This window comes from Vespa mandarinia, chromosome 7 (assembly GCF_050613455.1).
Source record: "Vespa mandarinia isolate Hongniang chromosome 7, ASM5061345v1, whole genome shotgun sequence".
In the NCBI taxonomy this organism is placed as follows: Eukaryota; Metazoa; Arthropoda; class Insecta; order Hymenoptera; family Vespidae; genus Vespa; species Vespa mandarinia.
In genome coordinates this window covers 7,173,008-7,188,610 of record NC_140816.1, presented here as the reverse complement: position 1 = coordinate 7,188,610, position 15,603 = coordinate 7,173,008, and the positions used below count along the sequence as shown (strand labels likewise).

The 15,603-nt window shown below is 29.1% G+C and overlaps 2 protein-coding genes across 5 annotated transcripts in view; one reads left to right on the top strand and one right to left on the bottom strand.

The window, feature by feature from the left end:
* Ptr (patched domain-containing protein) overlaps nucleotides 1-11,973 on the bottom strand; it is a 59,974-nt gene extending 48,001 nt beyond the window's left edge. Inside the window, exons 1-5 of one of the 4 annotated variants that reach the window (XM_085658157.1) lie at nucleotides 11,613-11,963; nucleotides 11,080-11,408; nucleotides 10,759-10,909; nucleotides 9,085-9,127; nucleotides 4,199-4,533 (exon numbers count right to left, since the gene is read on the bottom strand). The gene's annotated coding sequence lies outside the window, so the exon portion shown is untranslated. Of the gene's footprint in view, nucleotides 1-4,198; nucleotides 4,534-5,372; nucleotides 5,533-9,084; nucleotides 9,128-10,758; nucleotides 10,910-11,079; nucleotides 11,409-11,612 lie in introns of those variants that run through there. The other 3 variants (XM_085658159.1, XM_035863166.2, XM_085658158.1) reach the window with 3 other exon arrangements.
* LOC118440313 (2-phosphoxylose phosphatase 1) lies at nucleotides 9,862-14,588 on the top strand. Its single transcript, XM_035863171.2, has 4 exons — nucleotides 9,862-10,675; nucleotides 12,635-12,802; nucleotides 12,999-13,564; nucleotides 13,657-14,588. The coding sequence occupies exons 1-4, from the start codon at nucleotides 10,585-10,587 to the stop codon at nucleotides 14,398-14,400; spliced, it is 1,569 nt and encodes a 522-aa protein (XP_035719064.1). The 5' UTR covers nucleotides 9,862-10,584; the 3' UTR covers nucleotides 14,401-14,588.
* Nucleotides 14,589-15,603: the final 1,015 nt, after the last annotated feature.

The following is a 15,603-nucleotide window of genomic DNA, read 5'->3' as shown; positions in this document are numbered from 1 at the left end:
CGTCGTCGTCGTCGATGTGACGCACATCACCGAGCTGATCGTTCATGTATCTCTCTCTCTCTCTCTGCACTACTTTATTCTCTCCTTTTTACTTTTGTTTTTTTTTTCTTTCACAAGAGATCGTTGATAAAAAAAATAGATGAAGGAGAAGAAAGAAGAGGAGAAGAAAGAGAAGGAGAGTAGGAGGAGAAGGAAAGAAAAGAAAAAAAAGATCAAAGATAAACACTCTCTCGTCCCTTCTAATTATTTCAAATACTTTCGGTTTCGACGATAACTTCGATCTTTTCTTTTTTCTCTTTTCATTCTTCTCCTTATTCTTATTCTAATTTCAATTTTTAATCTTTAAGAATTATATTTTTAAGAATGATATTTCCCAATCTCTAATGATACATTTTAAATCATCTCATCGTCGTCATTAAACGACGAACGATGACGACGACAATCATTTTATTTTTACCTAAATATTTCATTTTTATTATTTGCACGAAAAAAAAAAAAAAAGAAATTAATCAGCCAAAAATAATTGCGACCGTATAAAACGATCCTTTATACGTCGAGATTAAATTTCAAGTTAATTAAAAAAAAAAAAAAAAAAAAAAAAAAAAAAAAAAAAAAAAAAAAAAAATGTTCCTAGATCAGCGATATTTATGATTTAAAAGAAATCAGCCTGAAGGAGAACCTTTGCCCTTTCCCCACTCTCCTTCATACAGACCCCCCTCCCCACCCCACCTCCACTTCTTTCCAACCTACGCAGTAGCATTAACAGCTTGAAATTAATGTATCGTTTAAGTATTATTGTTTTAAATCTTCTTAGAGAATTTTCGGTTTGATCCAATAAACGTAATATCCTCAATCCCGCAGAATCGATCAAATTTCTCGATCAATGTTCAGAACGACGGGACGATTTTTTTTCCTTTCTTTTTTTTTTTTTTTTTTTTTTACTAACAATATTTTTTAACGATTTTCTGTCCTCTCCTTTCTTTCTATCTTTTGTTTTCTTTTTTATCTCCATTAACAACTCTATTATATTATTATTGTACACGTTGTTTTATTTACAAAATAGATATGATTATTCTTCTTTTATATTTTTACGGTCCACATTTATTTTCTTTCTTTTTGTTTTTTTCTTTTTTTTCAATTCTTTTAATTTTACCTTTTTTCTTCATTTTCTTAATTATAATCAAGTTTAATTTTAATATTGACAAATCTTTTTTAAATTTACTCAATCTCATTTATTGTTATCACTATTAATAGTAATTTATTCATAAGAAATTATTGAAGAATATTCTTGTTTGAAATAATCAAAAAAAAAAAAAAAAAAAAAAAAGGAAAAAAAAAGAAATCGAATGATATATCGATTGATAATTATGTAAACGTATAATTTTTTATCGAAAAAAGATTTAACTCTTGACTAGTTCATTATTATCTTACTATAGAATAATGTAATATGAAAGTTTCATCATTTCCACGTTCGCTTTCTATTAATAAATGCGGGAATAGATCGAGTAGTCAGTTTTCTTACTTGTCAGTAATACATTTGTGACGCGTTTCTCTATAAGGTGACTGGATCATTCGAACTAGTTTCATGATCTCGTCTAACCCCGAAAACGATCGAAGTGTTACGTTCGATCATATCCATGATTTCCGAAGTGGGGAGGGAAGAAAAGTAAATAAATATATCATATGTAAGGATCTATGAAATAAAAATCTTCATTAACATATCACAAAAAGGAAGGATTACATTGATACGATTTTTTTTTCTAGCGTATCTTGTAAATAAATGAAAAAAAAAAAATAAATAATAATTGACTTGTAAATTAAAAAAAAAAATAAATAAATAAATAAATGAAAATAAAACAAACGTGTGGGCTGTAGAAACAGAAAAAAATGATCGATATGAAAGAAAAAATAATCACGCCTATTTCGTAAATAGAACGACGTGAATTATAATAGAGTAGATAAAGGAAAAGAAAAAAAAAAATAACACTAATTTGACAAAACATATGTGATTAATGTGATGACGTTAAAAAAAGAACAAGAAGAAAAAGAAGAAGAAGAAAAAAGAAAGAAAAGAAAAAGAATATAAAACAAATAATCCAAGTAGATAATTGCAATTGGCGCAGAATCTTTCATACCCATTCCGATGGCTGAGCAACGCGAACTAAGATGCACATTGTGTTGAATGTGTTCTGATTTTACTGCTCTGCTGCATCTCCCTGGTAACTTTCGAAAATTCTTCTAAACTCTAGTTCTTAATAGTTAATACCATATCTCTATGTCGATAGAGCTCAATATTTTTATCGTATATTTAATAACAAAAACAAATTGATTGAGTTAGATTATCGATCAGGATCATTCGATTTTCTTTAACTTCTAAAATTTGCCTAATTCACCATTCGACGTATGTATATAGATACGTACTTCCGTATTATTTGCAATCACGTAGAGGGGAATCACCCTCTATAACTTCGACAAGTACTTCTATTTATATAACCACCTAATATATGTCCCATTATTTCGTGATAAATGATTAGATATATGTGTGTATGTATACACATACAAATATATATATATATATATATATATATATATATATATATATGTATACATACATACAGGATATTCAAAAAAAATCACATTTAGTTTTTATACAGTACATAGAAGATAATATATCGAGTAAAAAAGTTTTCGTAAACATAGGTCGAAAGGTCAAGATACAAACATTTTAGTATCACGATTAACTTACTGACTTCTATTATTGCTCAACATGCTTTTTACCTTAGTATTTATAAATCGCATTTTTAATGTCCTCGTTAAATTTCCAAAATTACATTGACGATTAATCGATTGTCAGCAACTCGATGCCTTTACGTGAAAAAGTTACATTCTCCGTTTCAAAAACTTCATCAAAGTCTTCAGTAAATCAGCCTGATTTCTGGATTGAACGTGACGGAACCCTAATTTTGCGTTGAACCCGCTTCCCCCCCCTCCCGTCGATCTCGCCCGATTTCAATTCTTTACATTCCTTTTTATGAGGACATTTGAAAAACAATAAAGTATATTCTTCGCCTGATATAATAATTTGAAAGAATTACAAAAAACCGAATATGTAATGACTCGTCAGAACACCCGATAGAGATGTTGTTGAATTTTCGAGGAAAAATGTTTATATCTCAAAAATGAATAACTTTTCGATCTATATTTACTAAGATCTTTTTTACTCTGCGTTTCTATTTAGTATTCTATAAATATATTCTATAAATAATTTGTATAAATATTGAATGTTTTTTTGTTCGTATTTTGAACATCCTATATATATATATATGTATATATATATATATACATATTCATATATACATGTGTATAGAAATCATGTGATTTTATCGCGTTCAACTATCAACAAATAAAAGAACAAAAAGAACGTCAAACGTAATGTTTCCTATTGTATCAAAAAAAAAAAAAAAAAAAAAAAAAAAAAAAAAAAAAAAAAAGAAAAAAAAAGAGAGAAAAAGAAAAGAAAAGAGAAAAAATCTTTTGGATAACTATAAAATAATTGTACGAATCTGTCATAACTCGTAAATATCGCAAACGATATGTCTATCATATGCTTATGACGTATTTAAGAATTCAAAAACAAAACAAAAGTTGTTTTCGACAAAAACCAATGCTTCTTCATTATTTGAAACATTAATGTACATATCTGTCTTTTAATATTCGTTTCTAAAAATATGTCGAAAGAAAGAAAAAAAATCTTAGGAAATTTTAAACAATAAACGAAGAAAAGAAAAGAAAAGAAAAGAAAAGAAAGAGAAAGAAAAAAGAAACGAAAGAAAAATGAAAGAACACCAAAAAAATTCGTTTTACTATGTATCACCGCGAGATGTCACTGGACTCTAAAGGGGAATTTCTTATATAGTTTTCGAAATAAAAATAATTCTGTTTTAGTTAAATTCGACGATATCGTCTCTAATTTCTAAACATATCTACGTAAATTTAAAACAACTATTTATATATATGAATTATTACCGAATTAAACGAACCCAACATACGTATACCTTATACGTACGTATGTATCATTTAATAAACTTATAACGAGATCTTGAGAGGTTCAACAATATAACGTAAAATACGATAAACGTTATCGGATCAAATCGTAAATGGAAAGAGTTGTTGCGGTTAGAAATCGGCAGAAACTTACCTTGAGTTTTCGTGTTGATTTCTTTGCAAAAAGACGACGAATAATAAAAGAATAAGAGAAAGATGAATCGATCGATCGTTGTTTTCCACAGTAGTTGACACTTTCGAAACCGTAATGTCTGCTTTCCTTTTTCTTCTTTTTTCTTGTTCCTTTTTCTTCTTTCCACCGCTATTACCACTTTTACCGGTTTTACTTTTATATCAGGTATTTTCTTTCCTTTTTTTTTTCTTCCTTCCTTCGGTCGTTCTACGATTTCTCTTATCACGAATATTCTCACCTACATGTCTTCCTTGTACCACGTAATTGCTCACACGTCGTCATCGTTTGTTCTAAATCTATTGTTAATGTAAAACAAATACAAATATTTCTCTTTAATCGGATTATTGTACAAGATTACGGCCGATATCAATCTATCTCGAATTAGTTTGTTCGTCGCGAAAAGCTGGATTCGAACTGACCGACGCACCGTTCGAGACTCCCGCTACGAAGATCGTGCGTGCTTACATCGTTTAACTTCGGCCGTTTACGTCGGACTTCGGCACATCGTTCGGTCCTTTCCGCCGACCGGTCTAACGCTCTACGAAGAATCGAATTCGATCGTAAGCCGCGCGAAATCTACCGCGTATTTCGAAATACGTACGTGTTTTGCTTCAACGATTACTCTTCGTTTATTTCGTAAGAATAAAAGAAATTCTTTTTTCTCTTCTTTTTCTTATTTATTATTATTATTATTATCATTTCAATCATTTCTAACGTCGATAGTCAGAATTTCGACTGATTACTACATATATTATTATAATTAGGATATAACATGACGATGAAAATTAATGATCGTTTAGATGTATCTTTAATGTTATCGTTAATATTTTAATTTAAAATATTTATATTAAAATAATATATTAAAATGAAATATTTTTATTATTATAATAAAAATATTATATTATAATACTTTTATATATATATATCTTTTTTAATTGTTATATTATAATTCAAATTTATTATATTATTATATTATAATATTAATTTATTATATTATTATATTATGAATTAAAATATATATATATATATATATATATATATATATATAATCTTATACATAACATCATATTATTATAATGTAGTACTAATAAAGAAAAAAAAAAAAGATATTAGACGATTTATCCAATATACAAACGGTTGGCAAGAATCGATTGGGTAAATTGTAATGCTTCTACGTCGAACGGATGCAATGAATACTGCTACGTTTATAGTTTGATACTTCCTTCCTAGCTTTCATGAGTCTCCTCCATTGATATGAGAAAGTATATCTTCAGATATACATTGAGTATATATATATCCTCAGTCACGTATTATCATATAATTAATCGGTAATAAAAAGAAAAGAAATAAAAAAAAAATTTCTTATAAAAAAAGAAAAAAAAGGAAGAAAAGTAAAGTATATTTACAAGTCAAAAAAAAAATGATTTGAATTATACATAAAAGTAAAAGTGCCGCCATTGAAAAATTGTATCCTGTTTGAAGGTAGACAAGTTCTCTCACTCGTTTCAAAGCGTTTAAACAAGATCTTTATTAAGAAATTACGAAGGACGAAATTAATAATATGCGTGAATAACTATATAGTTGTATCATAAAATTGATAAAACAAATTTGTCACTTATCTGATTATTAATTATGAATAAACAATTTATTTGATAAATTAATTATTGAAATATAATAAGTATAGTTTTAAATAATATTAATAATATAATTTATACTAATAAATAATATTAAATAATATTAATAATACAAATTATATTAATAATATTATTTTTAATAATAAATTATTTTTAATAATAAATTTATGTATATATATATATATAAACACACACATATATATATATCTACATACAAAACATTATCATATTGATTAACCCAAGAATATAAATTACTAATATTTTAGATGTATTAAAATAATTACTAACTATTTAAATATATAAAATATTATAAATTCCAATATTATTTATTGGACGATCCAATAAAAAAATAATCATAATCGATAAGTATTACGTTTTATTACCGGTATAGAAAGAAAAATATAGTTGAACAATTTTGTAGAGAAACGAAAACGAAAACTAAAAAGTAAACGAAAACGAAACAGTTTGCTTTTCTTTTCTACCTGAACAGGTATATATTTCTGAGGTAAAATTCTTGGAAGATAGATCAGAAAAATTTGTGAAAACAGAATACACATAATCATGGACCATGAAAGAGATCTATACAAAATGATCACAGAGCGGGAATAATGGAAGAGGACGATGTTCCAGAGGTAAAAATTTCGTATTCTCTTTCTTAACTTGACAAAAAAGAAGAAAAGAAGAAAAGAAGAAAAGAAAAAAAAAGAAAAAAAAGAGGTCCTTTTAGTATTTCTCGATAAATCCTTTTGAGACAACGTGTGTGTGTGTGTGTGTATATATATATATATACATAAGATCCTTTCCTTCCTCTTCTTTTATATCCTGCAAAAAAAAAAAAAGAGAAAGTCAACTTGTACAAAAGATCTTTTTATTATTAATATCGTATACCACCATTCTCAGTCATTCTACTATTCTAATTCAGACTTGCCATCATTCCTTGTGTTTCGAATGAAACGACGATAACAAGTTGAAATTCTCGTTAAAGAGAGAAATTACATGGCCACGAGAGAGTGAATCAATCTCGCGGTTAAACATAATTCACTTGCGCTCTCAAAAGTAAATTGAAAACGAGCGTACTTGCGTTCCAATTTATTTTTATCTAAAGCTTCGACAAATTCGGGTCAAAGAGAGAGAGAAAAAGAAAGAAAGAGAGAGAGAGAGAGAGAGAGAGAGAGGGAGAGAGAAAAAGAGTCGTGATGTTCGGTTGGAGATCGAGATACACTGGCTAGAACTGTAATCTTAGCCTTATTATTCAATAAACCTTGGCTGAGACCTTCGTGGTAGATCGTCGGTAAATCTCATCTAAAAAGAAAGAAAGAAAGGGAGAAAGAGAGGAAGAGAGAATAGAGGGAGAAAGAGAGAGGGAGAGGGAGAGAGAGAGAGAGAGAGATAGGAAGGGATGAAAGTTTAACAGGCCAACGAACAATACAACCCCTTTTCAATTCTTTGCCGATCAAACGAGCAAATCCTTTACCAAAAAAGGCTTTCTCTCCTTTTTCCCCCGATACTAAATTCCATTTCAAGAAGTAACTATTAAACTAATACTTTTGAAAAGCCTACGAAAATTATACTCTAATTCTTCTCTTATTCATTCTCTAAACTACAAATGGAATTATATATAAACGGATTTACTACGACGTTTTAGACAGACAGATAGAAATTCAGACTATCGGACAATTTCTCCTTTAATAAAATTATTATATTTATTTGACTAGTTTTAAGAAAAAAATAAAAAATAAAAAACTAAGAACGATTGCATTATAGCGACAATGATATTTCGTCAAGGCCGTGAGATCAAACTCGTTGATGCACGTTCATCAATGATGATAATGATAATAAGAGTAAGGCAAAGTGCGGGCTCTTGACAACGTTGGAATCCTTGAAAATGTAGTTCAAAGACTCAACCCTCTGATAACTCTTAATGCAATAACAGTTTAACGATGGATGCATCATCATAGTTTAATTATGTTTCTGAAAGAAAAAAAGAAAAAGGAAAAAAGCATTTTAACAACGAGAGAAAAAGATAAGAGTAAAAAGTAATTGTAATTATATCGTAATCATACTAATTGCAAGTTTCTTTTTTTTTTTATTTTTTTTTATTTTGATCAATTACCTCCGAAAATTATAATGCAAAATGTGTTAAAACTTTAATAATAAACAATTGATCAACGTTCCCTTCGGCAACGTTCGTTGTTTGCTAATATATTTCTAAACGGTTGTATAATATCGAAACCTTGACAGAATGAAAAAAAAAAAAATATATATATATATATATATATAAGGAAAAAAAAGGGGCAAAAAATCATTTCAGTAAAAGTTGCATCTAGATCTAGAATGTACAACGCGAGAGCCATTCTAATAATTACATAGTAATTATAATCGTCGTATCTAAAAATCACATGTATCGTACATTCTTGCCATCAATGACGACGGTGTGCAATAAAGAAAGAAAGAAAGAAAGAAAGAGAGAGAAAAAAAAAATTAATTAATTAATTAATTAAAAGATAAATAAATGAATGAATGAATGAATGAATGAATGAATGAATGAATACAAATATAGCACATTTTAAATTGAAAAAAGAATTGTTTAAATAATTAATTAGCTTTGTAATAAATGTTTCATCCTTAAGACTTTATATACCAAAACGAGATATTTAACGTATGAATTATTAAGATCCAGAAAAGTGTAATTCTCGTTGACGTTCTAAATTGGAATTTTTTTCTTTTTCTATTTCTTTTTCTTGTCTTTATTTTCTTTTTTTTTTTTTTTTTTTTTTCCTTTTTTTAAGTGACAAACAAAAATGACAGTATAGAGCGGATGGGACGCTGACGTAATTCGTTGAGATCTAGCTGAAATTTAGTCGCAGCATGCGTTACGTAGCCACATACCATAAGCGTAAATATATTCCGTTTAAGGTTGATGGCTAGATTGTTCGTAGTTGGTGGTTAGTCTCGGGATCTCGTATCAGAGCAGTTAATGCGAGTTACTCGTTGAGACCGAGACACAACCACGAAGTCGAGTCGTACTAGTAATCGTGCGCGTCTACCGGCACCGGCTTCACTGTGATTACTAATCTAACGCCCCCGCATTCTGTGTTCCTTTGACTATGTGTATGTACATACATACGTATGTATATATGTATATATATATATATATATATATATATATGATGATAAAGTATACTATTTATGGTATGCACTAAGGGATCTCACCATTATTCACGTAATTATGATGTTTGTAGGTGTTTCTAGAATTCTGAAAAAAAAAGAAAAGAAAAGATTCGTTAATTCAAAAGTTCCATTGAAATATTGAATTTAAAACTTTTCATTCTCACGTAAATCTCCGTAATCTTATTTTATTATTTAATAAGAATATTACTGATTATAGATTATCTTTATTATCAATAGCTTTTTTCTTTTCTTACTGAGAACACATGAAAAGATATATATATATATATATATATATATATACTTTTATATAATACTTATACTTTTGTATAATTATATATATATAGAAAGAAATAATTGAACTTTATCTAAAAGAAGAACACATTTGTTCAAACAAATTTTTCGATTATTATCAATTCACGACAATTTAAATTGAATGAAAATTAATTTAATTACGACACGATAATAAATCACTCAAATTACCACAAATTATGCATTATATTTAATATTATTATCTTGACGCGATGAATTTCCCAGACGAATAATATGCTATTCTTTAACAAGAACTAATTTATCATCTCGAAAAGAGAAAAGAGTTAAAAGTATCTTGACATAATAATCTTAAATCCGTAAAACAAGAGGTATATAAGAGATAAATATGCATTAATTTGCAATAGTAACGAATAAATGAATCCATTTGTGGTTAAAATCGTAGAAGTTAGCAACTAAGTTAGCTGTCTATATATATATATATATGTATGTACGTATCTATGTATGTATATATGTATATAGTCGCGCGAAAACACGGCGCTGTGTCTTCGATAAGAATAAACGTTAGTAGAGGGATTTCGGGTGAGCCTGTTCCCGGTCGGCTTAAGCTCGCGCAAGCTCAAGCTAAGAGGAGAAATGAGCGCTTGCGCGTACCTACTACTATTCGACCTAACCTTGATTAGCGTCGACAGGAGGAGCGGCTATGCGCCTCTCGGAAACGCAAAAAGTCGATTCCCGTGGGTGGTCGCGACGCGTTTCGGCGTCGCGACGACGAGGAACATCTAGTTGGCGATCATCGTAAGAGACGAGAGCTTCGTTCGACTTACAGAAGGAAGTTGTGCTACTGATATTGTTACTACTGTTATTACTGTTACCATCGTTAACTGTTCCTGCTACTCCTACTGCTAGTACTGTTGCTACTGCTATTACCACTGTTACTACTACTGTTGCTGTTGTTGTTGCCGTTTCTATTGCTGATGCTACTGATGCTGCTATGTCGTCTAAAGGGCGCTCAAACGAGGCCTGAACAACGAGGATGCAGTTTAGATCCGTAAACTCGATCAAACGGATCCAGATCCAAACTGATCGATCAACCACCAATACCAACAATTTCCTAACTTATTGTCATCGTCTTTATCGTTATCGTCGTCGTCGTTACCGTTATCATCGTCGTAACGCCTATCCTCCTTCATCCTCTTCTTCATCATCATTATCACCATTATCATCGTCATCATTATCATCTCACGACGCTCCTTCAACTAACACGGTCCTAAAATGCTGGCGGAAATGGTCCGTATCTCCTACCAGCATCGTGCATTCTACTGCTACGTGATTCTCAGCGTTTGGATATTCCTGCTGGTCGCAGGTAAATCCATTTCTCCTCTATCTTTTTTACTTATATATGTATATATATATATATTTTCTTTGTCTTTTTTCGAGTATCCTTACGTATGCTCTTCTACTTCTTTCTTCTTCCTCTTCTACTACTACTTCTACTTCTTTTGCTCCTTCTATTACATCTACTTCTCCAATCTCTACTCCTCTTTCTCTTTCTCTTTATCTTTCGCTTCTTCTTTCTTTTCTCCTCTTCCTCTTTTGCCTAGAAAACGCGAATGTACCTTTTAAAAAGGAGCTAATTTCTGAACACTTGTTACGTCAGACTCTTATCACGGTCCGAGATAGAATGTAGGTTATACGAATCGACTGTTTACGTAGGAAGAACTATTACAACGACGAAAATATCAATTAACCTTTTTCATATTTATTTACCTGATTTTACGTCGTATTACAGCGAACACGATCCTTCTTTGCGTACATACGTGTGAATGTCATATGATGTGTATACAAACGTTCGAATCGAGAGTAAATGGTAGATAATAATAATATTTCTTTTATACCTATATTCCCTCTCCCCATTCTCTCTCTCTCTCTCTCTCTCTCTCTCTCTCTCTCTCTCTCTCTCTCATTCACTCACTCACTCACCCTCTCTTTCTCTCTTTCTCTCTCGGAGTTACTCGAAATCCGTATTTCGATCGATTTCACTGTTCGTTGCTTTGCTCGGTCGTTGCTCGTACAAAAGTTAACACATTTCTTTGATCCTACAAAATAAATGAATCAATAATAATAATAATAATAATAATAATAATAATAATAATAATAATAATAATGATAATAATAATAATTCAACAATTTTTCAATGCATATATAATTACGATTTTTCTTTTTTTCAAAAGATAACCTTTAAATAATACGCGATAAAAAAAGAACTTCTAATACGAATAATATTATTGATATTAACTGACCTTAATGTTCTTTTTATATAAAACGTCGATTTTATTATTATTAGTAGCGACGTACCTAAGAAAAGCTAAGAAGATACATATGTATGTATGTTACGTATGTACATATGCATGTATATGCAGGTCAGTGGTTCTTAACATTTTCTCAAGTACGAGAATCCCTATTTAACCTCAAAAAAGAAATGTTACAGAATCTTTTCGCGTTTGTCTCTTAATTATTTTACCATCGATAGGAAATTCGTATATAGACGACGTGTTAATCCAATTACGTTGTTATTTTAACGATTTCTTTTTTTTTTGTTTTTTACTCTATACTCACGACTTCCGTCTTCTCAAATTCCTTGGTTCAAAGACTAGAGATACCGGATGAAGAGTATCAACGTTTATTAACTACGTACATATGTACAAGTGTTTAAAGTAATCAACGTTAATAAATAACGTAAAAATGTTATAAAAAATTAATGATACTTACGATTATTTATTTATTTATTTATTTATTTATTTATTTATTTATTTATTACGTAAAAGACTAATATGATTAACGTTTAATCGATAAATATCTTGTATTATGTATTATTTTGTTACGTAAAAATAACAATGTATTTGGTATATATCAACGTCAAATTTGAAATTTCAGTGAGCTTGCGAGATAGAGTCAATGAAATGTTTAATTAATCGAACTTATCAAAATTTATACGAAGAATTAACTGTCGATAAAAATAATCAATGGGTAGTAAAATGGTTAATAAAAACGTATCGATAAAAATTTCGGTGTTATTCTTTTCATAGTATCATAGTATAGTTTCGTTCTAATATCTAAAAGATCAGCGTAGTATTTATCGTCGGGCATTCGAAAGTTACAAAGAAGGATCTTTTTGATTAATGAAAATAATAGATATAAAAAATGATGATTTATTTTTTAATAATCAAACGATCATTATAAAAAGGAACAACAAAAAGAAATAAAAAAAAATAAATAAATAAAAAAACAAATGATAAGAATCATACGTTTGATATTTCAACAGGAATGTACAAATATATTGGAATCGATGAGAAGAGTTCGATGCAAGCTAGAACGTTGAACGGTGATTTGTTGATAAGAGAATATCCGCGTAATTTGAAATCGGATATTAAAACGAAGAAGATATTTCGATTTTGTAATTCACCGAATGACATTAAAACAGAGGTCGAAGGTAATTGAATAAATTTATTTACCTAATAGGTTAGTAAATAAAACGGAAAAAAATCATGGATTATATGTACACATATTTAATATATATATATATGTGTATACGTTATATATATACACATAATTATTGTTTTTTTCTCTCTTTCTCTCTCTCTCTCTCTCTCTCTCTATCTATCTATCTATCTATCTCTGATAATCAGGAAAAATTGATGGGAGTTTAACATTGGGCGGTATAGTGATGTTTATTCGTCATGGAGATCGAGGACCTTTGGCTCACATAAGAAATATAAGCGCAGTTAATTGCGGCGGCGACTTTGGTACACTTCCGGAATTAGAAAACGTTTATTCAAATTATCTAGCTTTTCTACAAAACGTCTCGAGTTATTCCAGAACAGCATGGGCACAATTTTTAGGACCATTCCATGGTTTTCCAATGTTACCAAGTAATTCAAAGGATTGTAAGATAGGACAACTTACGACGCTCGGTATTGGACAATTGTTAAAAACCGGAATCACATTGAGAAATGCGTATTACCATAAGCTTAATTTAGGAAATGGTACTATATCAAGCAAGGATGTAGTTGTTTATAGTACCAGATATAGAAGAACGGTACAGAGTGCCGTTGCATTGTTGTATGCGCTATTAGAAAATGATACCTTTCAAAATCTTGCTAAGATAACGTTACAGGAAAGTCAAAGTTATGCGTTTTGTAACGTCGATTGTGTCTGTCCAGCTGCCGAAAGATTTTTTAAGCAACACTTAAAGGTAACTTAATTTATTTTATTTTTCATAGAATAATTAAATATAATAATGAATACAAATAAAATCATCATATTATAGATGTTTTATATTTCTAGGAAATGTCAGATCATTTGAAATCTCATCCGGCAGTGACCGATTTGATAAGACAGGCATCAAACGCGGTTTTCGAAATTCCAGAACAAGCTCAATCCATTGATCCAAATACCTTAAGAGACGCTCTGTTAACTTACGTCTGTCACGGTGCCTCCTTGCCATGTGTAGACTTTGAAACGCAACGAATTTGCGTTAAAACCGAACACGTAACTGGTCTTTTCGCATATACCGAATGGGAAGCTAAACAACTTGCTAAGAGTAACAGTAGAAAAAAATATGGTTTACTTAGAGCATATGGACTATTACGTAGTATAGTAACTTATATGCTTCGCATTATATCTGAAGCGAAACCAAAAATAGTTTTATACTCTGGTCACGACAAAACATTAGAATATCTTGCCACTGCGTTGGGCATAGTATCCGATAGAGTAACTATACCGCATTATGCTTCTCGTTTTATTATCGAAGTATATAAGATTAATTCTAAAAACGAGGATCACGTTGCCAGTGATTTTTATTTTCGCGTATTGATTAACGGTAAAGATTTTACGCAAAAAATACCATTTTGTAGAAATGCCAATTTTTATAGCGCGACGTACGTCGAACACGATGACACCAACAAAACGAAAAGAGATTCTAAGCTCTGTCCAATCGAAACGATTATAAGACACTTGCACGATGATTATTTTGTACCTTTCAATGCAACCAATTTTAAAGATGCATGCTCCGCCAGAAAACACGTATAGTTTTAATTATAAGATATATAATCGATGAAAGACCACGAACTGTTAATTTTTGTTTAATTATAACATAATTAATTTATAATTAGGATAAGTCATTCTGTTTATACCAATTCTTATAAAAAGTTATGTTCTAACTTTATTATATATTTTATATAGTTTATTTTTTTATATATATATATATATTTTTTTTTTCTTCAACATTCCTTAATGCGTTTTTATATACCTGTAAATAATCTATATTGAAATATTTAAAAGGAGCAATCAAGACAATGACTGTAGATAATTTAATTTTTAATATAATGTCATATATTAATATCGAAAAGAAAGTATTAGATGATATTCTAATAAGACTTACACACGTATTATTATTGCATTGCGAGATATAATAATTTTCATTGAAAGCGAGCAAAGGAAAACAAAAAATAAATAAGTAAAGAGAAGAGCAAAAAGAAAATTAAAAAAAGAAAAAAAAAATAAAAGAAAAGAAAAAATAAAAGAATCTACACAATCATTTGTTTGTAAGATCATGCAATGTCCAAGCACATAAAATGTGAAATAAAAAAAGGGAACGTTAATATAAGATGTTCTAAATAGATTAAACACAACAGACAGGAATATATTATTAACAAAGAAAAGCCTTAAATGCTTAGAATATATACATACATACATACATATATATATATATATATATATATATATATATATATATATATATATATAATGTATGTATATATATACACACACTCGACATATAAATCTTGACACTGTAGAATTAGATATTAAAGATAATTAACGTGATCATATAGGTCATTAGCATATATATTTTATCACGTCCTATTGTATATATGTAAATGAATATCTCTAAACAAAATTCTATTATAGCTATATATCAGAAAGTACACAATTTTATGTGTAATTATTGAATTATTTAAAGCGCAATTATTTATTACCTTAAGTATAGTATTCTATATATACATATATATAAATATATATATATATATATATATATACACATACACACGTAGTATATATATCTACAATTGATGATAATAATAAATTGTTGATGTTATATTGTTTTCATTTGTAAAGGTATTTGTATTTGTAAAAGCACCTGTAGTACGTATCGAAAATTATTGATAATAATATTGTTATATAAATTTATTATACTTTATATTAAGAACACAAGATAATGATTTGTTATACTTC